Genomic DNA, 26,486 nt, shown 5'->3' with positions numbered 1-26,486 from the left:
TCTTGTTAACGTGCTGTCCTTTTTGCAAGTGGTTTTATTTTAAAACTGGAACTCAAGTTCTCCATTTGTTTAGCAAGTCACTTTTTAAAATAAAATTAATTTATTCTACAGCACAGTAAACTCTTCCAGACTCTCCCCTATTTACAAATTAACATTTTTGCTTGCAGATCGTTGCTTCCCCCTCCTTTTCCTATCCTGCGGCGCAGAAGATGAAAAAGCAGCCAACACACAAAGGTCTCTAAGGCAGCGCTCCCATCCACAACCATCTGGCCTGTTGGGACCTTGGAGAAGACCAAGGGTGATGATGTCTGTGCCGCATCCGGTGCTCCCCCCGTTTGCCATGTGTGCATGAAGGAAGCAGGTCCATGTTAAACACACCGACCAAGAGCATCTGGCCTCTTCCTGCAGTGCTCAGTAGCGTCCCGATAGCTGCGCAGGCTCCTCTGGGCATCTCCAAGCCAGGTAGCTGTGCCGAGCAAGGGCTCATACCGCAGCCAGCCGCAATAGCTGCGTATTGGGGTGAAGGTGGCATCTGCTGCAGGAATGAGACCTGCCAGCCCTCCTCCTCACTGTGGCCCGCACACCCACCCTGCTGCAACGGCAGCTCTTATGTGGCGGGAGAGGCAAGGAGCCTCCAAGACATGTTCCCTGCCCTCGCGAAGGGGGAGAGACAAGTGGCTCAGGCAGGAGAGCTGGGCACATGTTTTGCTAGCTCGGGGAAGAAGGCACCTAAAAAAAAAAGCCCAACCCAAAACTGCCCAACGGAACAACTCTCCAGGCAAATTTAAGAGGTCTTGAGCCAGATTCTGGCTCTGCTCATGCCCTCTTTGCCCTCGGGGGTCCCTTCCAGCTGGGCACAGCTACACAAGAGGACGTCTGTCCCGTGGCGGTGGTGGGCTCTGCTGTGCACCGAGACCCACCACGTCTCCAAGCCCCCCGCGGTGGGTAAGAGGCAAACTGGCAGGGATGCGCCACTGCTGTCTGCAAGCAAAGTCTCTGCCCTTTAGGAGGGTCTCTCGTCCCGCGGGAAGCAAACAATCCCCGTAAGCATCCTGGCCTGTAAAACCACCCGTAAGGGCTTGAGAGACCCAGAGGGAAAGCACTGACAGCTGTCACTGCCGCTGCAGCGCCCGGTCCCTCCTGAGAGCCGTGCCGCTACGAAAGCCGACTGCCGGCTGGGTTTACCCCTGCCGGTCGGCCCTCTGCCCGGGGGGCGCGTTAGCCACCGGGGAGGGAAATCCCGGCTGACCACACAGTCAACCTGACCTGACCCCCCCGACTCGTTTAGCTGTTAACGCGCCTGGAAGCAGCCCCCTTCCTCTCGCTCCTCCTGGGCATTTCACTTTCTATAAGAAAAACAAAAAAAAAATCTTCAAAAGCAGCTATTGAAGATCCGTAGTGTTTTCATTTCTGGGGAGCCCAGCCGAGCACCTGCCCACCGCCTCTGCCACCAGGCCGCTCATGCAACGTGGGCTCGCTGGCCTGTTTTTCCAGGCTTGCCATCGAGGGATGGAGATTATTGCCTAGCCACGGCAGCAAAAAGGCACGAGGCTGAGCCGACACCCTTGCAGAGAGCTTAGGTTTGAAAACCCAAGGAAGAGCGAGGAGGATGAGAGGAGTTATTCAGGGACTTTCTGTAGCTCCAGCAAGGAGGGACAGGACGAAGGAACAGAAATGGCAGGAGAGCAGGAAAAGCCTTCCTCGAGCGGGGGACGTTCACCCGGGGGAGAAATCTGGCGGAGAGGGGGAAACACCTTCCTCAGACCCACCCGGGGCCTCGGGAAGCCGGTCTGCAGCGGCTCGTTTGCAGGCCTGGGCGGACGGCAGCCGCGTCGAGGGCATCGGCCGCGCTCTCGCCCCACGGCACCGCGCCGAGGTGCTTGGAAGGAGCACCCTGAGGCTTTGCAGGGCTGGCCCGGGACGAGCACCCCCGGGAGCCCTGCTCGGCCCCGGCGAGCTCCTGGGGCCGGGAGGGAGCGGGACGGCGCCGCAAGCTCTGCAGGCTCCCGCGTGGCACGGACGCTGTCACCTCCTAGCCCCGAGCGCGGGACGGCGCCGGCTCCAGCCGGGACGTCGCCCGCCGCAGCCGTCGCTCCCCGAAGCGGCGGGCAGCGAGGAGCAGCTCGCTGCCGGGTCGCTGGTGGCGGCAGGCGGAGACGGCGAGAGCGGCTCGGGGGGACGGGGCACCCGCGGGGCGGCTGGTCCCCGGCCGGCGAGCCCCGGCCTTGGGGTCAGTAGAAGGAGTACTGGTTCTCCACCGCCCGGGTCCGGCTCCGGGCGCCGTCGGCCTCGTGGTAGTCCTCGGCGCTGGCGGCGGCGGGGGGCTCCGGCCGGCGCTCGGTGCTCTCGCTGCGGCTCCGGGCGCCGAGGGCACCCTCCAGGCGGTGGTAGGGCGGGGGGCCGGCGGCGGCGGGGGCCGCGGCCACCCCCTCGGCGGGCGGCGGGGCCGGGGGCCCGGCGGGGGCCGCGCTGCAGAAGTAGTGTGGGGCCGGCGGGTCGGGCCAGCAGCCCGGCTGCTGCGAGGCCGGGGCCGGCGGGGGACCGGCGTCTGCAAGGGAGGCGCAAGCTCGATCCCCCCCCGCAGCCCGAACGCCGCCAGGGCGCCGGGCAGCACCTCTCCTTCGCCCGCTCCCTCCCCATCCTCTCCCTCGCCAACCCTCCCCCTTGCTGACCCTCTCCCTTTTGCAATCTCCCCCTGACCCTCTGCTTCCCCGACCCTCTCCCCGCATCCGCGGGAGCCAGGCAGACCCCTCTGACCCTCTCCTGCCAGAGCCGGGGGGTGGTGGTGACGGGCACAGCCAGGGACGTGCCAGCCCCCGCCGCAGCCCGGCGGCCGCCCCTGCCCGTGGGGAGCCGGGCAGCGTCGCCGCCTGCTTTTGCTCAGCGCTTTGGGGTGCCCGGCGGGAGTTCATGCAACAGCAAAACCCTCTTTCCCCGTCCAAGCCCCACCACCCGTCCCCCTTCCCCGGCACCTACCGGCCAGCGGGCTCGGGGCCGCCACGTAGCTGCGGAGCGTGATGTCGGCGGCGCCGCCCGACTCGAGCGGGATGGGGTGGCTGTGGAAGTGGCGCAGCATGTCGAAGATGGTCTGGAACCAGAGGTGCTGCACGTGGCACTGCCCGCTCTCGTTCAGCGACAGCCGCAGGTGCTGCAGGGCAGGAGGCGAGAGGCTGAGCGGCCGCTCGGCGCCCAGCGGCAGCCCGGCCGGCCGCGAGCCGCTCGGCGCCTCTCCGCGACGCTCCAGCCTCTGGCTGCCTGCGAATTCGAGGCACGCGGCGGGCGATGCACGCCACCCGCCGGGGCCGAGCGCCGGATGCCAGCCTCCCCTGCTGCAACCATTTGGCTTGTCGCAGGGTGGGCGCTGCAATCCTAGGGCGCAAAGAGCCTCCCTGAGCAGCCCCTGCAGCGCGTGCCCTCTGATTAAAAAAAAAAAAAAAAAAAGAGACCCGCTACAAAACCCCATCGCTTTGGGTTTTTATCGTGCACGCATGCACATTGCGCCCTGGCGCAGGCAGAGGCGAGGGCAGGCGGTGGCACGCCAGACCGCGCAGAGGCTCGCGCGGATGCCCGACGCCACGTCCGGCGCCCAGCCGGCCGGGAAAGGGGCTGAGCGGCGCCGAGGGCTCTGGCGGAGCGAGGGCAGGGCCGGGGGGGCCGGCCCCTGCCGGGGGGCAGCCGCTCACCGCTGGCGCTGCGGCAGGGGCCCAGCAGCGAGGCCGAGCCGCGGGACAGCCCGATCGGCACCTCGGCGGCACGCCTGCCTGCTCACGGAGCCGCGTCACCGCGCCGCCCTGTGCCTCCCCGCCGGCTCACCCGCATCTCCCTGGCTCATGCCTACGAGGCCCTTATGTGCCTTGGGATCGTGTCCTTGCTCCTGCAGGGATGGGACACGCACCGTCTCTCCTGGATAACGCAGTGCATGAATGTCTCCAGTCCCTTTCCTCACTATCCCAGCTGGCTGCAGCATCCCAGCGCTTCTCGCTCATGCCGCCTGCCCGGCTTCCGGATTTCAGCTCCGTCTAACACCTTTCGGCTCTGGATGGTTGCATCCCCCAAGCAAACGCCCTCCCCTTGGAGCAGGCAGGCAGCTCTGCCGCTGCCCCGTAAGCAGAGCCAAAAGCCAGCTCCAGGCAAGCCGGGGGCAACCAGGGCTCCCTCCCTCCCGGGAGCCGCCTGGCAGCGATGCCACGCGCGACAGCACCCGGCGCAGGGCTTGGCCGGGCGCTGATCCCACGAACTATTTGTTGAGAAGTCGGCAGCACCCACCTTGGCTTTCCCCTGGAAGTTGAAGGTCAGCACGTATTCCCCCGGCCGCGTTTCGCTCTGCCGGATGACGAACAAGCCGTGGCTCCTGGCGCCCCCGAACAGCACCAGCTGAGCCGCCTTGATCCGCGACAGAGTCCCGTGAAACCAGGGGAAGTCGGAGAGGTTGATCTCCGCTTCTGCCTCGCTATCCTCCCCTGGCCGCGAGGACAAAAGGATTTTAAGGAGAGAGAGAGAGAGCAAGAACGGGGCTGCCTTGACCCAGAGCAGGCACCACCTCGACGCAGCGCCTAGCCCGGGGGCAGCGGAGGGGATAGCTCCAGCCTTCCCCGCTCCCAGCTCTTCTTCCTCCCCAACTCACCCTCCCAAACCCCCTGTTTGGCTCAGGAGCAGCGTTTCATGCCGGCACAGCGACGGGGCCGTGTCCGGCAGCCTGGCCCCTGCCCAAGTACCTGCCGGCTGCCCGCCGGCGGCGCTGGGCAGCTCCAGCGTCTGCAGGAAGCTCTCCAGCGGGACGTGGGCCAGCAGCTCCCCCGCCGAGTCCCTGGCCCGGCCGTGGGGCGCAGTGACGACAGTGGCGGCGGCAGAGGTGGCGTTGTGAGCGCTGGGCATGGCACATCTGTCCGGCGGCCTGTGCGCATCTGGAAGGGAATTCGCAGAGGGACGTGTTCACGGCTCAGTGTCTCCCACGGTCGCGGGACAAGGCTCAGAGCTACCTGCTCCGAAGGACACCGCATGTGCAGGAGCGACCCTCCGGCTCTCCAAAGTATCTCAGCCCAGCGCAGGGGTCTGGCGGGAGCCGGTGGAGACCTGTCCGCAGCTTGCGCTGGGTTTCCTTCCCAGGGAACCAGCGTGGCTGCGGTGGGCGAGACCCTGGCACGGCCGTGCCTCGGTCAGCCATGGGGACAAGGGTGGGCAGATGGAGCTCGACGTCTCACTGGTGCCCGGAGACCCCCATTGCTTGGAGCTGGAGGCTCCATTTCCTACACGCACCCGTGTAGGAGTCTTCAGCAGGGGTGGGCCACCTCCCCAGGGCCGGGAGCCACCCTACCTGGCTGTCAGGCCAGGGGTGAGGGAGCTGATGGACAGAGGAAGACCCATCCCTATGGCACACGGTACTTGCCATGGTTCAGGCTCCCTCCTGCCGTCGCCAAGAGGATCTGGCTGCTCAAACGAGAGCTGACATGCAGAGACGCCCACCCTCCCACGGGGACGTTTCTGGGGATCTTTGTTTTTCCAGACACCCTTACCGTCAGCCAGAAATTCGCAGCTGCAGGAGGACACCCTGCCCGGCAGGCAGGCTCCCTGCGCGCAGGCGGCGAGCTCGATGTCGTCCCCGCTGTCCCTGGGAGGAGAGCACACAGCGGACGGTTGCACGCCGGCTGGCACGCTGCAGCCACGCGCCCGGCCGACGGGGCGTCTCTGCTCGCAGCCATGCAACGGGGATGTTTTTGACCACCCGTCACCGTTGCAGTGCAATTCAGCTCCACGCTCTCATCTGAGCCTGCAGGTCACAGCTCGGCCGCTAATCTCTTCCTGCCGGCGGAGACAGAAAGTCCCCGCAGCACCAAAAGGCAGAGCAGAGGCATCTGCTGCCAGGGCTCATCACGGTAGCTTGAAAAACGTCCATCAAAACAATACAGGTCTTTTTAGGGGCGAGAAGTTACGGCGGGGACACTAAGCACTTCCTTTCGGTGTGAAAAGCCCTCCAGGCCAGGCTAGCCTGCGCGGAGGACGATCCCAGCCCGACGGCTGCATGAAACAGCCGCGGCCGGACTAACTCGCTGGCTGCCCGCGCGCCTGCCCTGCTGCCCGTGCGCTTCTGCATCGGTCTTATGCAAGAAGTCACGCTTGCTGCACGTCCTATTTTTAGCCCGGTGGCTGCCGCCGAGAGCCCCGCTGCTGCCGGCAGACGCTCGCGGCAGGCTCGGTTACTCTTGCTTAACAGCGGACACGTGTTTGCAGGCAGCCGAGGAAGCAGGCTGTGTTAGCAGTAATGGCTCACGAGGGAGCTGCTGAATTATTTAGCGACCAGTAAGTGAATCAGCCATTGGGAGTCATTCAACTGCAACCGTTTGGGGAAGAAAAAAAGGAGGGGGGGGGGGGAAGAAAACCAAAACCGACCGAGCTCTGCAGAAAATCCATTGACAGGGCGCTTACGCAGAGGTTTCAGCTCGGAGTCCTTGGCAAAAGGCTCAAGCGCCGCACGCGGGAGCCGAATGAAAATTCGTTCTTGGCACCGCGTGTGTGTGTGTCAGTGTATTAAGCAGCTCATTATTATTTGCTTTAGAGTTCATTATTATTTACTTTACAGTCATGTCCGGAGGCTAAAGCGGGATTGTGCTGGGTGCTAAGCAAACATACAAGGACAAGAGGCTGCGTGGAGCAGGGCGATACCAGGCTCGGGCCGGTTGCGCCGCTGAAGACTGCTGGGCAACTTCTGCCGCCGGCCCGGCGAGCACGGCCAAGGCGCTCTGCCCCTTCTGCACAACCGGCACCAAAGCAGGCACTTGGAGAAAAAGGCCACATAGCATCCGAAAGGCACACGCGTACTGTCCGAATGGGGCCTCTCCGGGTGGAAGCGGGGGACGAAGCCAGCCGGGGGGGCCTAGCTAAGCTCCTTTTCTGCATTTGCTTGAATTTTTCACTTTTACAGCTTGGACACCTCATTTTTTGGCTAATCTCACTTTTCCAAAGCCATGCCAAAAAGGGCAGAGCTGGGGGTTTCCCCGGCACGCAGGGGGCTGTGAGAGGGGTAGGAGAAAGCGACGGCTGTCCCTGGTCACCAGGGACTCGGGCTTTTCCGAGCCATCTGGACGGCAGCAGCTCCGGGTGGGAGAACCTCCCTAATGCACGTCCCCCGAGTCCTGCTGCGGCCACGCGTCTCCCCCCGCACCGCGCTCCCGGGCCTGGCCTGCCTGCGTGCCGGTTATCTCGGCTGTCGCGGGGGGAACAGGAAGGAGCTGCTCCGCTGGGAAGGCTGGGTGCCGCTACCGGACATCCCATGGTGGGCAAGGCTCATTGCAACGCTAACGGTAGCGTTACCACCACCACCACCACCATGTAAACGCAAAGACAGGGGTTTAAGCCAGCAGAATCTCAAACGTACTGTGGATGCTGGACTACAAACGGGCATGGAAAATAGCTAAGATGTAGCATAAAAGCTTCAGCGGGTTGGTGCTCGGAGCGTCGCCCAGGAGGGCTGGAGCTCTCGGTCACCTGCCCGCGGCAGGCCAAGGAGACGAGGAGCAGGGACGGGACAGCAGGCTGCCGGCTCGGCAAGGCCGCCCCTTTGGCACGTAAAGGCTGCTCACTTTGCCTCCAGACTTCTGCTGAAATGAGTTAAGGATTTTCTGCAGTAATTTTAGTAGCAAAACCAGTGTCAGCTGGTGTCTCTCCCAACCTGGTGGTCTACAGCCCTGAAAGCATGTCTCTGGGCCCTGGATGCCCAGACCAGCCTCGAGGAGCTTTTTGCCTACTGTAACAAAGTGGTTTTCCTTAAAACAAGCATCTTACGGCAGAGATGTCCTGCACGCAAAGGGATCCCTCGCCCTGCAGCCCCCAGGGGGATCCGAATGTGGGGAGCGGGCAGCGAGGGGCCCCATCTCCCCTGGTCAGGATCACGTCCCACCAACCCGGCAAGGCAGAGGTGACGGCTGGAGGGTGATCTGTGCTCGGCGCCTTCCTACCGCAGGAGGTCCGAGCACGGCCCTGCAGCCCCTGGCACGTACGTAGCCCGGCCCCGCGGCGCAGGGAGCACCGGCCCGGCCGAGCAGCTCCCTCCCACCGGCCTTACCCGGGGTCGATGCAGTCTTGGATGTCCGCCACCCAGGAGTGCTTCTGGAGGGAGTCGATGGTCTCCAGGATATACTCCGCGCCGTTCTCCACCTGCAGGCAAGGCGGGACAGGACCGTCAGTGCCCGCCGGGGAGCCGCCGGCGGGGAGGCAAAGCGGACCTCATCACGCGGCGCGAGCCAAGTCCCCCGCATCGCCCACCGCCGTTAAACAGTGCCACCGGACGCGGGTTGAAGGACCCTGCCCGCGCGGCGAGGGGGTCCCGAGAACCTCCCCGAAAACTGGCTCTGCACGAGCAGCATGTCAGCACCCTGCTGCGTCTCCCAGTGCGCAGAAATCCCACCAGATCCCTAAACCCGGGAGTCTCAACCCTCTCCCGTGGGCTCTCTTTTTTGGCCTGCTGGTCCAGGAGGCTTCTGATTTCCCAGCCTTTCTCTCCAGCAGGGTGGGAGAGAAGCCCACTTCAGCGGGAAAAAAATAAAACAAGTCAGAACGCAACGGAGCCGGGAGCCCCGTGTAACCGCAGGACCCAAGGAGCCGGCCTCTCCGGGCAAAGGGAGCACCAGAAGCACAGACGTCAGCAGCCCGGCAGCAGGGCACGGACACCGACACCAGGGCAGAGGGACTCCGAAATCGCCCCGTGCAAAGTTCAGCGCCTCCGGCAGGCTTTCCCCGCTCCGTCCCTCCCAAACGTGTTACACAATCCGTTACTTAACCGGCGCGGCAGCCCTGACTCAGGGTGGGTATCGCGTTGCCAGCTGAGACAACCTCCTAGCAAATTAAATTAATCACATACAACTGAATCATTGCCCTGAAAATAAACAGGGCGGGCAGGGAGCCGAGCCCCGGGCCGGGGCTGCGATGGAGCGAGCCTGCCCCGGGCAGAGGCGTCGAGGACCCCTCCACCCGTTTTATTTAACGGAGCATAGCAGCTTCTCAGGCTTTCCAAGAAGAAATCACGACGCCAGCTGGGGGAGACCGGGCTGCCCACCTCCTCCGCGTGCCCGGCCAGCAACGGAGGAATGCAAAAACCAGGATCCTGGCGAAAAGGGCCAGCGCAGAAAGCGAGACACAATTAACATGGGACGTCAAGAACAACACAGAAGTATTCTGCGGACATGTTGATGAGAGGAAGGGCAAAGGACTGGGGGATCAGCAGGAACGGGGGAGCAGGTGATGCAAAGGGAGCCCAAGTGTTTAATGCCTTTTTTTGCACTGTGCCGGGCTAAAAGGATCAATCGCAATCAATTAACCCCGGGAAGGGGGTAAGTGCTCTGGCCAAAATGAGGGAAGCACAGGTTAGAGGGTACCTAGGTCAATCAGGCACTTGCAGATCGATGCATTTCCCCCCGGGGTATTTAAGGGAAGGGCTGAGGGAGGGAGCGCGACCCCAGAGCAGCATGCAGAAAACAAGAGGGAGCTGAATCCCAGCCAGCCGCGATCTGCCGAGACCAAGTCCCATCCAACCGATCCAGTTGTCCTCTGCAACAGCCCCAGAGCTGGGCGACGGGGAGAAGCCAACAACGTCATATCCTCGGCGTCAGCGACGCTTCTGGCACGGACAGGCGTGATATGGTAGGGAAGCACAGTCCGGAGGAAACTCTCGTAGGGGGATGAAGAAAAACCCGATCCCACGCAGCTGCTGAACCGTTACCGCCGGTTAACCCCCAGCGGGGAGGGACGTGGCCAGCGGCAGCCTTAACGTCGAGGACTCTGTCTCGGATGTGCTACTTGCCGTTAACGGCTAGCACAAAGCAAAGAGAGGACGCCTCACACGTTCGCGGATGACCCCGAGTTGCCAGGGACGAGGCGAGATTTCAAACGAGCTCGTCAAATCAGCGCCGGCGCCTTGGAAAGAGACGGCCTGAACCGCGTCGCAGCCCGGTCTCCCGACACCCGCGGCCGGTCGGGCCGGCGGCCGCGAGACCAGCGCGGCAAGGACACCGCCGGGCTCGCTGCCGTTCGGACCGTTCCAGGGCAGGCTGCGGCCCCGAGAGCAGCGCCCGGGATGCAAAGCAAGCCGCGGGGAGCCAACGCGCTTGGGCAACCGCCGAGGCGTATCCCCGCGGCGCAGGCGGGACCCCCGGCGCGAGGGCGCGATCCTGCCCTTACCTTCAGCACGAAGGTGTTGTCTTTGTCGGGCATCTCCAAGGGCATGGTCGTCCGCACCTCGATGATCGCCGACAGCGGGACGCTCACCTTTGGTTTGGAAGCCTGCAAAAAATTAACGCAGAGCGATAAGTTTTAAGGAGGGGGGAAAAGAAAAAAAAAGACAAAAAAAAGCGTGCCGTCGCATCACGCTCTGCCAGAGGACAGCCCGGCGCAGCTCCCGGCCAGGCGGGAGCTCCCCGCGGCCCGCACAGTTATTACAGAGGGGAAAAAAAAGAAGAAGAAGGAAAAAAAAAAAGAAAAGAAAAGCATTGATTTCCCTCACGTGCCCGATAACTCCGAGCTCTTTTAATCAAGCCAAGAGAAGGCCCGGTGGAAGACAGGGGCGTTGGTGCATTTAACTGCCAAACCGCTTCCTCATTTCAGCACGCGCTGACATCCCAGCTCTGCCAAGACCGCTTACTTCTCTCCTTTTAAACCCTCTCGTTGTTAAGATACGCCGTGGGACAATACCGCTATCCGATGGGGGAGCGTTTAACACCCGGCACGGGGAGCCGGAGCCGGCAAGGGCGGGTGGAGGGGAGGCGGCAGCACCCAAGGGTGCCCTGTGCACCCAGCGCCGCAGCAGCCTTTCAGTCGATGACCCCACCGTGCTAATTAAGACCCACCAGCCTTATCTGCGCAAGGAATTATATTTTTTTTTAAATAAAGAAAAGTGAGTGTCCAGGGTGGGGGGGGGGACAGTGCCGGGGCAGCTCGAGCCCCGACCGACCCAACGCAGCCCAGACGCCTGCCCGGTGGCCGAGGAGCAAGCAGGGAGGAGGCTGCAAAATCGAGCAGCTTTTCCCCAGACCCCGGCATTAATTCTCGCAAATCCCCGCAAAGGTGCCTGGGGGACCCGCGGAGCCGCAGCCCTCGCGGCGGCGGCGGGGGGATTCGGAGCGAGGCGACGGCTGGGGAACGGAGACGAGCCTCCGCCGCCCAAGACCGCCCGTACCCAACGCCGCCGGTGCGTGGCCCTGGGACAGGGCTGGCGACGAGCGCTGGGGCTGCAGGTCGCCAAAGGCTCGGTTCCCATTTTGGGAAAAACCCCAAATCAGTCAGAGAAGCAGAACAGGAACCGCCTTTTCCTGCGCCCAGGCGCTGTCCGGAGCCGCGGGGACGTTTTGGAGACGCGTTCTGGGAGCAGCGGCAGCCAGCAACGTATCCTCCTTCAAGGCACCAGGCAGCGAACCCGCGCCGACGGCTAACCTGGCGTATCGCTTCCGGGCAAAGCGGCGCTGAAGAAGTAATTCGCTAAGGAAATTTAAAAACATGACCATGTTTTTTGTAGGACCTATGCAAACACAAAGCTCTGGGCTCCTCAAGCAAAAAGCCATTTCCCTCCAGCTGTGCAAGAACGGCGCTGCTTTTAAAGCTGGAGCATTTGCCAGATGAAAAGAAAGATGGGTTGAGAGGAGAAGGAAATGTAAACTGAAGACTAGGAGGGGTGTAATTATAAGAAAAGAGACTATTTTCCTAAAAGTTATCATAAAGTCATCTTGAAATTGATTTTTTTTTTAAGAGGCAAATCAACATACATTTAAAAAAACCCTCTGAGCAATCTCTTGAATGTTTTAAGAGCGGCTCTCGTTCCATTTTAACCTGAGTTCATCGCCGCGTGGGTGCGCCCCGGGCTCGCAAGCCCTGCTCCCACCCAAACCCCGCGTCCCCCGCGTCCCCACTTCCGAGAAAGGCCCGGGGCAGCAAAACACAGCGGCACGGCCGCCCGGGCGCTGCGGAGCCGGTGAAGGGAAACAAGATCTTCCGCTTGTTTGACGACACCCAGGACGCTTTCGCCCTAATGGATTTTCCGTGCGTCCTGCTGCGGACGCGGGGGGTTTTCTTCCAGCTCGGTTTCAGACGCGTCCCCAGGGAGAGGCAGGTTCCCCGGCTTCGGGAGACGCCGGAGCCAGCTAGCAGGGATGTACGCTATACGGACGGGCTCAGGGCTTCTCTGGACGACATGCTTGAGTTTAGACTCGTAATTTGTACTCTCATGGGAGAGAAGAGAGGACCAGGTGGGGGAGAAAAGGCATGGACTAACACCACCAGTGCCAAGCTTCGTTTTGGCCTTGTAAAAGCAGAAAGCCCTTTTTACAATACGAAATATTCTGCTGCCCCTACGCGCGATGCGCGACACCATCTCTCTACCAAACACGGGGTTCGAAGCACACCGGGCCCAACGGAGAAACCTGCACCGAGCCGCGGCCCTGGCTCTGCGGCTGCCCAGCGCAAGGGCTCGCACCAGCCCGGCTTCGCTGCTGCAGCCCGAAATACAAACGGTAAAATCCTGGAGAAAAGTAAATGAGATTTTTTTTGTTTTCTTCCCTAAGTATTTAAATAACCTGAGATTTCATTACCAGCACAGACAGCTGGTAAAAACCCCAGGGGAATCGCTTAATATTTGCACGGTGCTGTGCAAAGATGAGGACGCGCAAGGCGTAACGGGCGCGAGCGCGGCGTCGGCGCAGGTAAGGGCTGGGCGGCGCAGCGCGTCCTTTTGCTCATCCCCAGAGCAAGGTGCTCTCGCGGCGCGAAGGGGGAGCTTTCGGAGGTCGAAGGCGAATCCCCTTATGCCTAAGGCACGTTTCTTGGGCAAACCGTTCCGCCGCCCAGCCTTTCCCCCAGGAGGAAAGGGGACGATATTTCCCTGCGTCATCTGCCAAGGTGGCGGGGGCGAGACGGCGGCGGGAAGGGAGGCGCCCAGAGGAAACGCGTGCTCCTTGCAGCCCAGAGCCGCCCGCGGGGAAAACTGGTTTGGATGCTTTCGTTGAGATTCCAGCAGATGCAGGCAAGGAAAAGCGGTATCACGGATGTTAACGCCAATAATAGGCGCTTCTCTGCGCGGGAGGATAGATAGCCGAGACTGCCTGGGAGGTGAGCTGCAAAACCAGCCCGTGGTAGCGACGCTCAGCCGAGCGCTGCCGGCGCAGGACGGCACGGGCGCTTTTTGGCTCCGTTACTAAAGAGCCCTGCCGGAGGGGCACCTTGCAGGTGCAGAGTTATCCCAAAGGGTTTATTTCGAAAGGAAAAAAAAAGCTTTCGGAAAGTGGACTAGTGACCCACTGAGATTGAAAACACGAAGAAAGTTTCAGCGCCGGATGGACGAAGCCTGGCGCTGCCCAGCAGCACGCAGGGGCGAAGCGGCCGCAGCCAGCGCCAACGGCAGCAGCCGGGGCTTTCCCAGGGGAGCGGTTTCGAAGGCCTCGGCCCCGTCACTCACAGACCAGAGCTGGGTTTCATCCCAGCGCAGGAGCCGGGGTGGGGGGAAAAACCCACCTTGAAGAAACTGTAACTGCTGCTCAAATGCTGAGAAAACCAGCGGCGGAGAAAAGCCAGCAGACACGACACGGAGGAGCTCGGCACAGGAGGATAAGCGCAAGCACCAGGTGACATCTCACTGACCAGAGGACCAAGACCTGGAGGACGCTAAACCACCTTGAAACGGGGAAGGAGAATCATCCTCCAGGACAACGCCAAGAGCTGAAGAACCACTGTCACCTGAAAACCCTTCGCCGAGGACCGAGGAGCGCGACAGCTATGAACGCGGGAGCTGTGTCCCCGCGGAGCCGACCGAGCAGGGTGCTGAGCAAGGAGGCTCCTCGCAGGGAGCTGGCTTGGGACTTACCTTCGGAGGGACGTAAAACTCCAGCAGGAACCTCTCCCCTTCCACCTTCACCGCCTTCCTGAGCAGCAGGCGGCACTTCTGCCACTGCGAGCTCCCCACACAGTTCGTGTCGTCGGCCACCATGTAGCGGAGGGTCCCCTCCCTCTGGATGTCCACCAGCTCCACCTTGGAGGACTGCGCCTTGGAAAGCCGCAGCTTGTGGGTCCATTTCTCCCGGGGGTCGCTATGCTCCTTGCTCCCCGCCGGCCACGGCTCCTTCTCGGCCCTCCTGCCACTTTGCACGGCCTCGGCGCCCGGCTCCGGGGAGGACTTCCGATGCCACATCTCCTTCACGCCATCCACCACACACAAGCTCATGTTCCTCAGTGAGAAGCCCTTCTTGAACTTGGGCTTGGAGGTGGCATGGACAGACACATCCTCTGAGCTGCGGGACTGGCCGTAGGAGGACACCTTGCGTGCTTGCGCCTGCTGCGACGGGCTCAGGTACCTGTGGGCACCCAGGGGGTGGTCCATGCTCTCCAGTGACTCCATGGAGGTCTCCTCTTTCCTCTGGGCGACGTCTCGCCCGTAGGGCACGTGGCAGTTCTGCAGCCCCACAAAGGGCACGATGTTGTACTTGGTGGGCGAGTCGGACACGAACACCCGGCTGACCTCCAGGCTGAAGATGTCCAAGAAGTTGGCCGCAAAGTGGTGGGAGAAGGAGGCCTCGGCGCCGGGGGTGTCGTAGTGGGGGTTTTCCTTCAGGAACTGGCAGAACTTCTGGGCGAAGTCGACGGCGGCCGCCTGGGCGTGCAGCTCGCAGAACTCCCGCCAGTCGGGGAGTGGCGAGGAGGGCTCCTGGCAGAGGGCATCGCCGTTCATGACTGCCCCATTCCACCTGCCGGCGGGCTGCGGAGGCAAACCGGAGACGGGGGTTAGCGCCGGGGGCTCCGGCACGGCCGCCCTACCCGCCGCGCACGGGGCCGAGAGCTGCACCCGGCGTCGCCCTCCCCTCGGCCTGCGCTCCTGGGCGGCTCCCAGGGAAGGGGGCTCCCAGTCGTCCGTCCCCCCCCCGCGGCTTTGGCTTTTCCCCGTTTACACGAAACGTGGTCACGCGTTACGCGGTTTTCTTCCCGCGCTGCCCCTTCGGCCGGTGAGGCCCCTGCCCACCATCACGGGGGCAGAAAACGAAGACCAGCGGGAACTCCAGGAGGTATCTCCTCCCGGTGTCCAAACGCAGCCCAGGCCCTCGGGGCGGCCGGGCCGAGCGGTCAGGCGGCAGCGCGTCTCAGCGGGGCTGCGCGGGGGACGAGCCAAGGCGGCAGCGCTCGCTTCGACCCCCCCCCCCCAAAAAAAACCCAACAGGGCACCAGCTTTCGCGCGCAGAGCCGGCGGCCTACGGCGAAGGCAGAGCCCGCACACCAAACTACCCAAAGCCACTTATTTCCCCCTAAAAAAGCACCTCGGCCAGGCTTGAAAGAAACGCGCTTCCCCTCTGCCGGTGCGGGGTTCCCCTTCGGGCGCCGGCGGGCTCCAGCAGCGCTTCTGCTTTTGCCGGAGAGCATCCTTCCGCGGGGCCGCCCGAGGGGAAGCGGGCTCCGCGACGGGGCCGCAGGAGACGGGCAGAGGGAAGTGCTGTTTTGCAGGGCTAAATCGGGAGCTGCCTTAACCTCGGGCTGGAGAAGCCTAAGGCGGCTGCTGGCCTCTCGCCTCCGCTCTCCCGCCGGCCCCTGCAGCCACCGCGGGCGAGTCGCCCGCCCTCCTCCACCACCGCCTGGAAGAAGAGGGGTGAAACCCACCGTCCTTGCGGGGAGAACTAGCAAAAAAACACCCTGTGGTTTTTTTTTTTTTTTCATTCCCGCCCAACGCGGCAGGAACATCGCTCCCGGCTGAAAGCGAGCAGAGGTCCGGGTGGAAGAGCTGCCGTGAGAACACGAGTCCCGAGCCGGGCTGGGTCTCGGTCCTCGCTGACGGAGCTGCGGCGAGCAGAGCCCCCAGCCCCTCGCGGCCGGGATTCAAGAGGTCGCCTGGTCCCCGCGCGCGGGAAAGCCGGAAACACCGGACCTCGCCTCCGCGGCGCAGCCCGGGGCAGGGCCCCGCCGCTCCCGCCCGCAGAACGGCGCCGAGCCCGGCGCCTGCCAGCTGCACGGACGCTGAAACACGAGGCTGACGCTAAATTAAGGTGATTTTCAGGCCGGGGAGCAGGTACCTTACAACTCGGAGAGCAGGGTTAGCACCCTCCAAGCAAACCCCAGCAGATGGAGATCCCATCCCAAAAGACCTCCAGCCCATCTTGCGATGGAGGAGATGAGGTCCCGCTTTGGGACAAACCCCCCTCCACCAGGCTTGCAACAGCTCTTCCCCACAACCACACAGGAAGGGCTGTCTCGATTTAATCACGCAAAGATGTCCAGATAACCTCAGAAACAAGAGGCACAGCGGGCACGAAGGGACCGGAGGCTGCAGCAGCCCCAAAGCAGGTTGTTCTCCCCGCTGTCCTCCCCGAGCCCACCCTTCGGGGGGACGCGGACCTGCCGGGAAGTGAATTATCCATTCGCCTGGCCCAGACTTGGAGCCCGCTGGCGGGAAGCGGCCGCGGCATCGCACGGAGGCGGCTCGTTTCTCCCCTCCTGCGTCCCCGCCACGACATTTGTCCCCAGCAGGTTGGGCACCCCGCGGAGGCGCCGAGAGAACCAAAGCGTCGGAGCAGGGAAACGCTTTGGGGAAAGTGTTTTTGTGTAGGTCCTCCTCATCCGCTGGAAAAAACTTTGCCCTGGCAGCAGCCATAAACTGATCTTGTTTTATGATTATGACCATGCAAAGCATTATCGATTCCTCGTAAAACCACTAAGGACTCCCTGCCCGGAGGAGCCGAAGGGGATTCGCCTTGGGGATTCATATTGCTCGTGTCTTGTCTCGGCAGCTTGCTTTAGGGGCCCCGCTTGCGCGCAGACCCCCGAGGCTCCCTTGCGGCGGAGCCCCGCACAGGCGCTGGGAGGGCAGGAGGGGACAGCGCGGGGCTCGTGTCCTCGGGGAACGGCCCGGGGCTCCTCTCTTCGCCCGGAGACCTGACTTGCCCCATGCTTTCAGCGCTTCTTTGCGGCACTAAGGCAGGGAGAGGCAGCGCCTCGTGCCAGCCACCGACCCGGCCTGGGGACACCTTTGTCACGGGCAGGGCCCCTGGGGGGTGGCCAGGCTACCTGGAGGCATGGACAATTCCCCTAGATGCTGACGTTCTCCGTTCACAGCGAAGCTCCTCGGCGTGGGAAAGTTGACTATTCCTACTAATAAATCACTGCAGGAGCTTGCCAGCAGCTCGCACGACCAACCACCAGCCGCCGGTCAGGGGATGGGCACAACCCAAGGGACGGGGGCAGCATCACGGACCACGCGAACCTGCTCCTCCTTCTCCAGCCCCCAAACCCACCGGTTTCCAAACCCATAGAGCACGAGGAGCAACGCAGGGATAAAACCACCACCTTGGAGGTGGCTCTCAGGCCTCCAGGAGCAGGGAGAGACTTAAAATTAAATAAATAAAACAAAAAGCTCTCTACCAAGCCAGCCCTGGAAACTGGGCATGAGTGCAAAAACCAGATTTAGGAGAAGGGTCCGCAGGGTGAGCTGGGGGCAGCGCTGCGGGGGACTCCTCTGCATCCCCCCCGGCACGGTATTGCCTTTCCCCTTCCTCCTCCTCCTCCCCGAGCCGTCTCCGCCAGCAGGTTTGCTCGCGCCGGCGTGGGACCGCGTTGGCCCCTCTGTCCCGCAGCCGGGGGCCGAGCGCCGGCGTCCCGCTGGCGGAGGTCCAGCCCCGCGCCAATCGGTGGCGGAGGCTCGGTCCCGCTTCGCCGGAGCCAGGGCTTAGCCGGCCGCGCGGGGACAGCGGAGGGGGAGCCCCGAAGGGGCGGCCGCGCAGCCTGCGCCGCTCTCCCGGCGGGGAAGGGCCGCGTCCCCGCCGTCTAAGAGCGGTGTCTCCGTTTCCCCCGAGACGGCAGGAAAACGCAGCGCCGTTTGTTACCAGGCCAGCAAACGCTATTCTCACCCAGCCACCCACCACCACGCAGCGACCGTAGAGGCTCCGCTCGCAGCGGCAGCCGCTTCCCTTCCGCTTTCAACTTCGCGGACGCAGCTCTCGGGCTGCCCACAGCCTCAAACAAGGGGCGAGGGACAGCGAGCCTCAGGGAGGAAAAGAGGAGATAAAAAGAGAGTCTGCCACTGTGGACCAAGCCGGGAACGGAGCGAGCACGCTTGCAGGAGGGGGAAGCCAGGGAAGCGCAGCAGCTCACGACGCACGACGGACGCCCCCTCGCCAGCTCCAGCCGTGCCCCGGGGCCACCCGTCCATCCCCCCGGGGGACACGGAGCGGGAGCGACGGTCCCTGCCGACGGGGCCTGCCACCGGTGAACGCGGGACACCAAGCCAAGATGCAAGAGGCTCAGCGGGAGGCAAAAATGACACTTAAAAAAACCCCACCCAGACAAAAACACCCCAGCACGCAGCCACCGCACGAGACTTGGAAATTCGGAGAGACGCGCGCCCAGAGGCGTCGCAGCGTTTCCCTTCCATCAGCACGGGGATGACAGCCTGCATAAGGCCAGCTCATGCAAGTAAAGCCTGGAGGGGAGGAGACCTCGGCAGGTCCTTCGAGGGGAATCGCTAGCACCGCTCGGGTTCCCGCCGCCCCTCGCCGATCCCCGCGAGAAGCCGGCTCCTGATCATCTCGGCAGATTTACCTTTCGTCTCCGGGCCTCCGCTCCCCTCCATGCCCGCCGTGCTGCCCCACTCCTCAAAATAACTCGTTGTGCCGCAGACAACCGCCGCCGGCGGAGCGGTGGAAGTCAGGATGACAACAAGCAGCAAACCTACACTGTTCCCCCCCGCCCCAACCAAGGGCGATTTGCTTCCAGCCCGGCTTTCCAAAGGGCACAGCACGTTCCCAGGCACCTTTCCAAGGAGGATGGACCCTGTCGTAGGTGCTACCTGCCGACTCAACCACCGGCGCAGCAGCCCTGGCCTGCGTTACACAAAAGGAGAGATAAAACAAGCTCAAAGACCACTTCCAGCCTAGAATAAAAAGTAAAATAATAATTAAGAGAAAAGTTGAGGAGGTCTGTTCCCAGAGGGAAGCTGTGTGGCCACATAAAGCAGAAACCGAGACATCAGGCCGGTGTGGACTTCTGCCGTTGGGCTCCTAAGCCACGTGCCAGCTAGTCGCCAAACATCTCTCCGGGCCGAGCAGGGCCCCGCTGCTGCTGTCATTTGGGAAAGTAATTCAAGGTTTTAAGAAAAGGGAAGAAAAAAAAAATACACACATATATGGATTTCCGGAGACCAACCGAGTGGAAAGCCCGGGTGCAAGAGCAGGCGAGAGGCAGCTGCCGGCAGCGCTGCTGGCACAAGGCCTCCCGACACGCTGCGACGATGGATCCTGCGCGCTGCGGACGCGTGTCTGCACGGACGAGCAGAAAGATCTGAAAGTCAAAGCAAGCTCCCGACCTCAAGAAGAAACGAAATATAAACTGTCAGCAGAAGCGCAAGAGAGAGCATGCGGCGGCGCAGGGGGGGATTTCTCCGGTCGAGCAGGAGCCAGGAGCACCCACCGCAGGGCCGATCCAAGCCCCCCGGCGCGCCGGGGCTCGGACCGCACGGCGGACGCGGAGAAACCCAGACAGCTGCTACCTCCCCCGAAAAAGCAGATGAGCTCAGACGCCTCCCACGCGCTCGGCGAAGGGAGATCCTCGAGTCACGAGGCGAGGCATCCCCGCTCGGCAGCTCTGCGCGGCCCGCCGTCCCCTCGGCGGCAGGGGACCCGAGAGGCAGCCGGACCGGGCAGGGGGGACGCCCGGGGACCGCAGCCGCTGCCCAGCCCGCCCACGTGCACGCAGGCTGATTTGGGGAAGAGGAAGACATGGGGGGGGGGAAAAACGCTATCCGCATGTGCTTGCTACCAGTTCCTCCAGACCCACTTCCCATCCCCACCGCAGGGGTGGGACGGGAGAAGTTTATTGCTCTAACTAATCTTTATTGCTCTAGATACTATTTATACTCTACAGCCCTTTAAAATCAGACCGGTTGTCTGAATCAGATAGAAATGGAAACAATCTTTCTTCCCCTCATTTACTGTCCATCCCACTAAAATATTAATTGAACAGCATTTTGGCCTCAAATTTAATGGTCAAACCACCTGCCTTGAACCAGTCTCCCATTAAATGCGTGCTTTGACTCGCTGCCCAGACGCACTAAAGGGCCCTCCTGTCATCTGGAGCCTGGAAAACGTTTGTCCGGAGTGAAAAGGCTTCTCAGGTCTTTATCCGCTGCCCGATTAGCGAATCCTCCAGCCACGGCTGCAGCGGGAGCAGCTTGCAGAGCAAACGCTCCCAAACCAGCGAGCAGCCCTGCCGCCCCGGCCAACAGCGGAGAGACCAAAGCGGTAAGACGGCTGCTCATCCTCCAGCGGCCTCCCCGTCTCCCAGCGGGGACGCCGCCACGGCCAGACCCACGGCCGAAGGCGGACGGCGGAGCCGGGCGCTCTCCCACGACAGCGACGACAGGGGAGCAGCTCCGTGGAGGTGGCCAACGACAGCCCGGTCAACGAATCATTAATTAAAAATAATAATAGCAGACACAGGAGGACCCATCGACAGTCCATCAGCTCACGGTCGCGGACTCCAGGGCGTTATCTGCCTGCCGAACTTCTGCCTTCCCCCAGGAAAGCCTAGCACGCGGGGTGGGATGGAGGACGGGAAGGACTCCCAGGCGCACGTCTCTCTCCAGCCGCGATTCCCAGAGCTCGCCCTAAAGGCGTCTGCAGAACAGATACGGCCGGACGCCTTCACGGAGGACAGCGAACGGAGCCGACAGCGACGGGGCGAGTCCTTCACCCGCGCGCGGCCCTCGCCTCGCCGGCCAAGGGAACATCTGCTCAACTCTGGAGGAGCGCTTGGAGTCACGGCACAGCTGTATCGTTCTGGGTACCTCCTATGGAGGGAGGTCTCCCGATGACAGACCATCGGCACAGCTCATCCCACGTCTGTGCTCATAAAGAACAGGCACCTTGGCAGGCTCCCGCACAGCCCTGGGGAAGCCAGGCGCTGGGATGACCGTTTTCCAGGGCAGGGTTTTGCTGCCCAGTCCTGCACGGCGGGGGCGGGTAGGAAGGCAGCTGGTTTCTCAGCTTGGCCTCCTGCTCAGGCACTGTGGTTATACAGCACAAAATCCTGATGGGTCGATATCTTCGGGAGAACAAAACCTAATTAAAAAACCCCAAAATCCCTCCAGCGTGGCAGGCGGCATCTCGCTGTGGGACAGCCCGGTGCCAGGGCCCTGCTCCCACCGGGACCCCGCGTGCCGTGGGGACACGGACGCCAACAGACTCTGCATCCTGGAGCCCCGTTCACGGGGTGGCTCCCACCTGCAGCAGTCTGCAGAGATCACCTAGGCAGAGCTCCGATACGTGACAGCCCCCCAGCAAAATCTGGCATTTTCTCCATTTTGCACCACTCTAACTCCATATTGCAGGGCTGCGGCTCTCCCTCCCGCCCGATCTCCACCCCGGAGCGCTCGTGCATTTTACTCCCCACGCTAACAGCTGCTGGAAAACAGAGACGAGGTCACAGACCGGTTCCCCGGATCTTAGACAGCTCCCCAGAGTAACTCCACCCTGCCAGCCCATACGCGGTGCTGGACCATCATGATCGGGATACACGGGGCACAAAGACCCTGATGAGGGACCTCACGGGGCCTGAGCCCCAGCCCTCGGAGGGGGCCCCGGGCGCCTGTCAGCCGAACGGCGGCACGATCCCCATGGGCACGCAGTGACGGGACGCTCTGCAGAGCATCGCTACAGCCGGGCGTTGCGAACGCGGCCCACACAGAGGAAACGGGCTATGTTTGGAAATAAAACCCCACCAACATCCCCCAACAAGACAAGAACAAGCCGTTTTTTGAAAAAAAAAGAGGTTTTGGCCAAGGAGGCAAGAGACCACCTTCCTTTCCCTTTCCTGGGTGCCACCTCGCCCGCCTGCCTCCGCTCCGAGCTTCCTGCAGAAGATTAACCAGCGCAAAGTCTATTTTTAAACACCACAATAGCAGAGTCTCCCAGGAGGAGCGTCAGGAGCCGCATCCCCAGCCGAGGGATCTCGTGTTTCCCTCGCTAAGCCTGGATTTCCTCCCACCCCTCAGCGAAACCGTCCTCTGCTGGGCTCGCCGCTCTCCTGAAGCGGCTTGCGCCTCCGCGTCCCAGCTGGGATCGCAGCGAGCGGGGCGCGGGGACCTTCTGCGGCAGGAGGGCAGCTCCGGACGTCACCTGGCAGGAGGCAGCGGCGTGTCCTGGTGTGCACGCACACCCGTTACACATTAACCACGGAAAAAGATACCTCGGTGCTGTCCACCTGCACCCGCTCGCACAGGACCGGCGGGCACGAGGCGAAGAAACGCTGACGCTGCTTAGACTCGGCCACGCAAAACGACAGGTCGTTCAGCCACGGCACCTCGCCGCCACCGAAGGCGCCCGAAACCGGGAGCGAAGGAGGCATAACGAAAAGCCCTGTGGCGTAAAACCAGCCGCAGGAGCGCTGCGGGACCCTTGCCTGGGCAATCAGGGATGACGCCTACGGGCTTCAGAGTCTCAGGTCACAGCTAGGGACTTCCCCCTGCATTAGGGGAAAGGAAGGCGAAAAAAAGCCCCAAGACTGCTTTTCAATTATGGCACATAATAAACATGGCATAAAGTTACATGGGTCTGTTTTACCTTTTCCTCCGTGCGTTTTTTACACTGCAGATACAATTCCCCACACGCATCACTGTCTCATACCCGCCTGCAAATAACGTTAAACTGCTGCCTAACAGCATCCGAGCTAGGGAAATTCAGTTCTACCCAGCACGTTGCCTGGGACTTCGACAGTCATCGCTAATTGCTTAAGTGGTGTATTAAGGAAAACACCTTGTAAAAAATTCCAGTAGGTTTCAAAAATCCACCTCGAACAGCCAATGCCAAAGCCACCCGGTTACTGCTATAACCCCTGGCCAAGGATCCAGCCTCAAACGCTCCGTTGGCTTCTGCTGTCGCAGGGAGCTCCCTGGCGCACAGCACTTCGCACGTGCGGCGCGGCAAGGATGGGCCGCGTCCCGGCCAGCCCGAGCCCACCACCCTCCCTCCTCACGCGGTGCCCCGGCAGCCCCTCTCCAGCCCCAGGGTCTCACGGGCCAAACGCTGCCGGGACCAAAACGCTGCTCTTCCCGACGGGACCCCAGGAGCAGCCTCGCGCCGGTGCCTCATCCACCCGCGCCGCCGGGCGCGCAGGAACGCGCGAGCCCGGCCGGGCTGGGAAGCCCCTGCAGAAGCGGTTTTGCATCTCAGCAGCCAGGTCGGCTGCAGGTGAGAGGCGGGATACGGGCAGAGGAGACCGTGCAGCCGACGAGCCCCGCTCCCGCGCTCAGGGGTGCTCCCAAGGGACACGGCAGCCCGGCCCCTAGCTGCTGCCTTTTCTTATTGATCTGCAGCCAAAGTTGGTGGAGTCTCCTGAAAAAGCAGGCAGCAGAAGGGAGACCTGCAGGAGCAAGGGCTTGTCGCTAGACTCACCTTTTACTTTCTACTTATTTATTGTGCAGCCCGCGCTTGGCAGCCACTGAGGAAAAGGACAGAGCCCTAAGGAAACGCGGGCCCACGGCAAGGCAGGGCTGGCCCAGGACCTCGCACCAGCGGCGCGGGGCGCTCCCAGAGCGAGCGGGTGCTCCGAGTGTTTCAGTTTTCCCTATAGCAAAAATAACGTCTGGGACGCAGGGTTTTCCCGTTAGCAATAACCCCTCAGCCTCCCTTCTGCCCACGGAGGCGGCTGGGATGCAAGCCCGCAGTTCCTGGGAGCCGAAGGGAGTAAACTAAGGGCTCCCAGCACCACAGGCCCTCCGAGCCGGCTCTGCCAGGCTGCCCTTCCAGCTCACACCAGAAGCAAAGCACTGAGCCAGGCACGAGGTCTCCAAGGCTGCCACAGCACCCTCCTCCAACCCCTCTCCCACGGGCTCCCCGTCCCACAGCAGGAGCTGCGGATACGCAGCCCTCGGGCACCCACGGGACGCGCAGGAAAGGGGAACGACGCAGTGCCCAGCCCTGCCGGGCTCCTGCCACCCCACCGGGTCCCCCAGCCAGGCACGGCCAGCACGTTTCTTCGGGGAGCAGGACTTGCCGTGCTGTTTCCCTGAGCCCTCCGACGACACGCCAGCAAGCGCGGCCCCTCGGCTGCCGGGACGTGCCCGCATCCCCCCAGGAGCTTCCCCACGAGCACATCGCGACGGCAGCAAATGAGGCACAGACAGGCCCTGCGCCCCGGGGAGAACAACCACAAGCTAAGGTCCTGCCTGAAGTCAACTCGCGTCAGAGCTTTGGAAGTCCCGCCCAACGCCAGGCTGGGGATCCTGTGACTGGCCAGCCCACAGAGCGAGGAAAGAAGCCACCTGCATGCCAGTAGGACCAAGAGTAACAGTATCAACGGCAGGGGAGCACCAGGAGAACCAGCTGCAATGGTCTTTAGGATGGAGAAGACCAGCAAAGCCAGCATCATCTCCTAGGACAGCCCAGACAGGGCCTGATTCAGCAAACGCAGCAGATATGCAGCCATCACCAGTTTTCTCAGCCTGACCCAAGAGGAAGAAGACGAGGAGGAGGAGGAAGACAAGATAGGACCTTAGCCAGCAATGACCTCAACTAAACAGGAAGAGATAGCAATTTGCATCCAAGGAGGAAGAACTATTGAGACAGGAGGAGGTTGGACAAGACAACTGTGCCCTGAGGGAGCACGAGACACTTCTGGAGCCCAGGAGAGGAAGGGACGGCCCTGAAGGTCAAGAGGAGCAGCCAAAAGAGGTAACCCTAGAGTCAAGCAACCACTGCACCCTTACCAGCAATTTCAACCCCAAAAGCCATGCCCCACCATGCCAAGACACAAGGAGCAGGACAGGGGACACCAAACATTCCTGCTCAACGACACAGGGGAACTTGCCATCTTGCTTCAGGTGAGAGACGGCACAGGCTGGCAGGCACAAACACATGGACTTCAAGCGCGTGTCAACAGTCTGGAGCGTCTCAGCAAGAATTACAGAATTATGCAACTTTTTTTTTTTTTTTTTTGAAAGAAGTTATTCAACTGCCACCCCGGGGTTCGATGCAGCGTTACACCAGCAGACCAGCACTGTGAAGCAACACCAAGGAATGTAAGAGAGGGGAAGGGCTGACACCGCTCGGGATTTCATCTAAGCACATTTCCTGGCAATGTACAACCACCTGTCTTTGCAAACGTGATAACCGGCAGCCCCGGGGCAGCAGGGCTGACCTTTTCAGAGGAGCCTCGGTCACTGAGGAGCACAATCCCCCTTTAGAAGCACAAGCCCCAAATGCACAGACTCAATTACTCTGCCTCTCTGAAAGAAAAATATTATCTTCCTTCCCCCCCAAAAGAGGAGGGGTTGGAGGAAACCGCTCAAAGAAGTAGTGACAGCAAAGGGAAGAGGGTGCGTCCGTGGGTTTGGGGCAGGGTGCTGGGTGGAGAGAGCCGTTTTACCTCCTCTCCCGTTGCAGTTCAGAGGGTCCCCAAGGAGCCAGCAGCGAGGTTCTTCCAGGCCAAGCGCGTAGCTCAAAGGATGAACTTCTACACGGGAACGAGGGGCCAGACCGACTCAGAGGGGCCTGGAACGCAAATTTTTGACAGCCGAGCCCCAGCGTGAGTGCAGTCATCCCCAAACCCTCTTCTGAAAACACGTCTCATCCCCATGGCGCTGTTCTGCTGTACTTGAGCCTGACCCTCAGCAGAAGCTGGAGATAAATGGCAGGGCCACAGAGAAAGTCCCTGCGCTTTCCGAAGGCCTTCACACGACGTAAATCAACGAGCGGCTCCACCGAGGGAGCCGAGGAGGCGCAGCTGCCCCAGGGCTCTCGCCGGAGCGCAGCGCGGCAGCACGCCGGGTCGCTCAGCCCTTCCCGGCACCGGGCTGGCCGGGGCCGGGGGGGGACAAAACCACTTGCCCCGAGGTAACGGCAAAGCACCCGAAAGCAACTCGCACCCCGGACCTGCCGCGGGGGGCACCACCCCGCGCCCAGCCCCGCGGGGTCCCGCTAAGCGGCGGCAGCAGCGGCCGCCCGGCACCTGCCCCGGCGGCCGCCGCTGCCCGGCCCCCCCCGCCCCGCCGCGCCTGCGGGAGCAGCGCTGCTCGCCGCCGCCCCCCCGCCCCGAGCCCCGCGGGAGTGGGGGGGGGGTCCCGTCCCCTCGGGGCCGCGGCAGCGGCGGGGATTGGGGGGGGGGGGTGTACGGGCAGCCCCGGCTCCACCCACCCGCCGCTTCCCGCAGGAAACCCCCCCCCCCTCGCCGCCCCGCTCCGGGGCGCGACCCTCCCCAAACCTAGCGGGGTGCGTGTGTGTGTGGGGGGGGGAGCACAGAGCCCCCAAGAGGGGGGGGGAGCCTACCCCGCAAAAGGGCCCCCCGGCAAAAGCAGACCTTCCCCCTCCTCCTCCGGCTGTAAAAAAGACAGGATGGAAATACACCCCCCCCCCAAAAAAAAACAAAAAAAAAAAACCAAAAAAAAAACCCGGGAGCCTCCCCGCCAGCGCGCTGCGGCAGCGGAGGATGCGCTTACCCGGCGCGCTGCCCCCGCGGCGCCCCCCGCTCCGTGCGCCCGGCGCGGCTGC

At 62.4% G+C, this 26,486-nt stretch overlaps 1 protein-coding gene across 5 annotated transcripts; it reads right to left on the bottom strand.

Annotated features, from left to right (window-relative positions):
• Positions 1-77: 77 nt before the first annotated feature.
• On the bottom strand, positions 78-26,486 carry SH2B2 (SH2B adaptor protein 2). 5 transcript variants are annotated; one of them, XM_068910601.1, is made up of 9 exons: positions 26,435-26,486; positions 13,838-14,725; positions 10,171-10,272; positions 8,060-8,151; positions 5,514-5,608; positions 4,716-4,904; positions 4,267-4,460; positions 2,977-3,148; positions 78-2,548 (listed from the first exon to the last, which is right to left on the bottom strand). In XM_068910601.1, exons 2-9 carry the CDS (start codon positions 14,696-14,698, stop codon positions 2,232-2,234), a joined length of 2,022 nt encoding a protein of 673 aa, XP_068766702.1. In that variant the 5' UTR covers positions 14,699-14,725; positions 26,435-26,486; the 3' UTR covers positions 78-2,231. The 5 variants fall into 5 exon arrangements, with proteins under 5 accessions (XP_068766702.1, XP_068766699.1, XP_068766700.1 ...); XM_068910598.1 differs by lacking the exon at positions 26,435-26,486 and adding an exon at positions 25,366-25,490; XM_068910599.1 differs by lacking the exon at positions 26,435-26,486 and adding an exon at positions 19,126-22,560.

The sequence above is a fragment of the Struthio camelus genome, chromosome 16 (assembly GCF_040807025.1).
Source record: "Struthio camelus isolate bStrCam1 chromosome 16, bStrCam1.hap1, whole genome shotgun sequence".
NCBI lineage: Eukaryota > Metazoa > Chordata > Aves > Struthioniformes > Struthionidae > Struthio > Struthio camelus.
Note: the sequence above shows the minus strand (reverse complement) of the source record. Positions and strands in the feature narration are given on the sequence as shown.

Coding starts and splice junctions, on each gene's coding strand:
- SH2B2 (XM_068910601.1), bottom strand. CDS start 14,698: ATGAACGGCGATGCCCTCTGCCAGGAGCCCTCCTCGCCACTCCCCGAC. Junction 3,149..4,266: donor ACTTCCAGGGGAAAGCCAAG/GTGGGTGCTGCC, acceptor CCTGCCCTGCAG/CACCTGCGGCTGTCGCTGAA. Junction 2,549..2,976: donor GGCCCCGAGCCCGCTGGCCG/GTAGGTGCCGGG, acceptor CCTCCCTTGCAG/ACGCCGGTCCCCCGCCGGCC.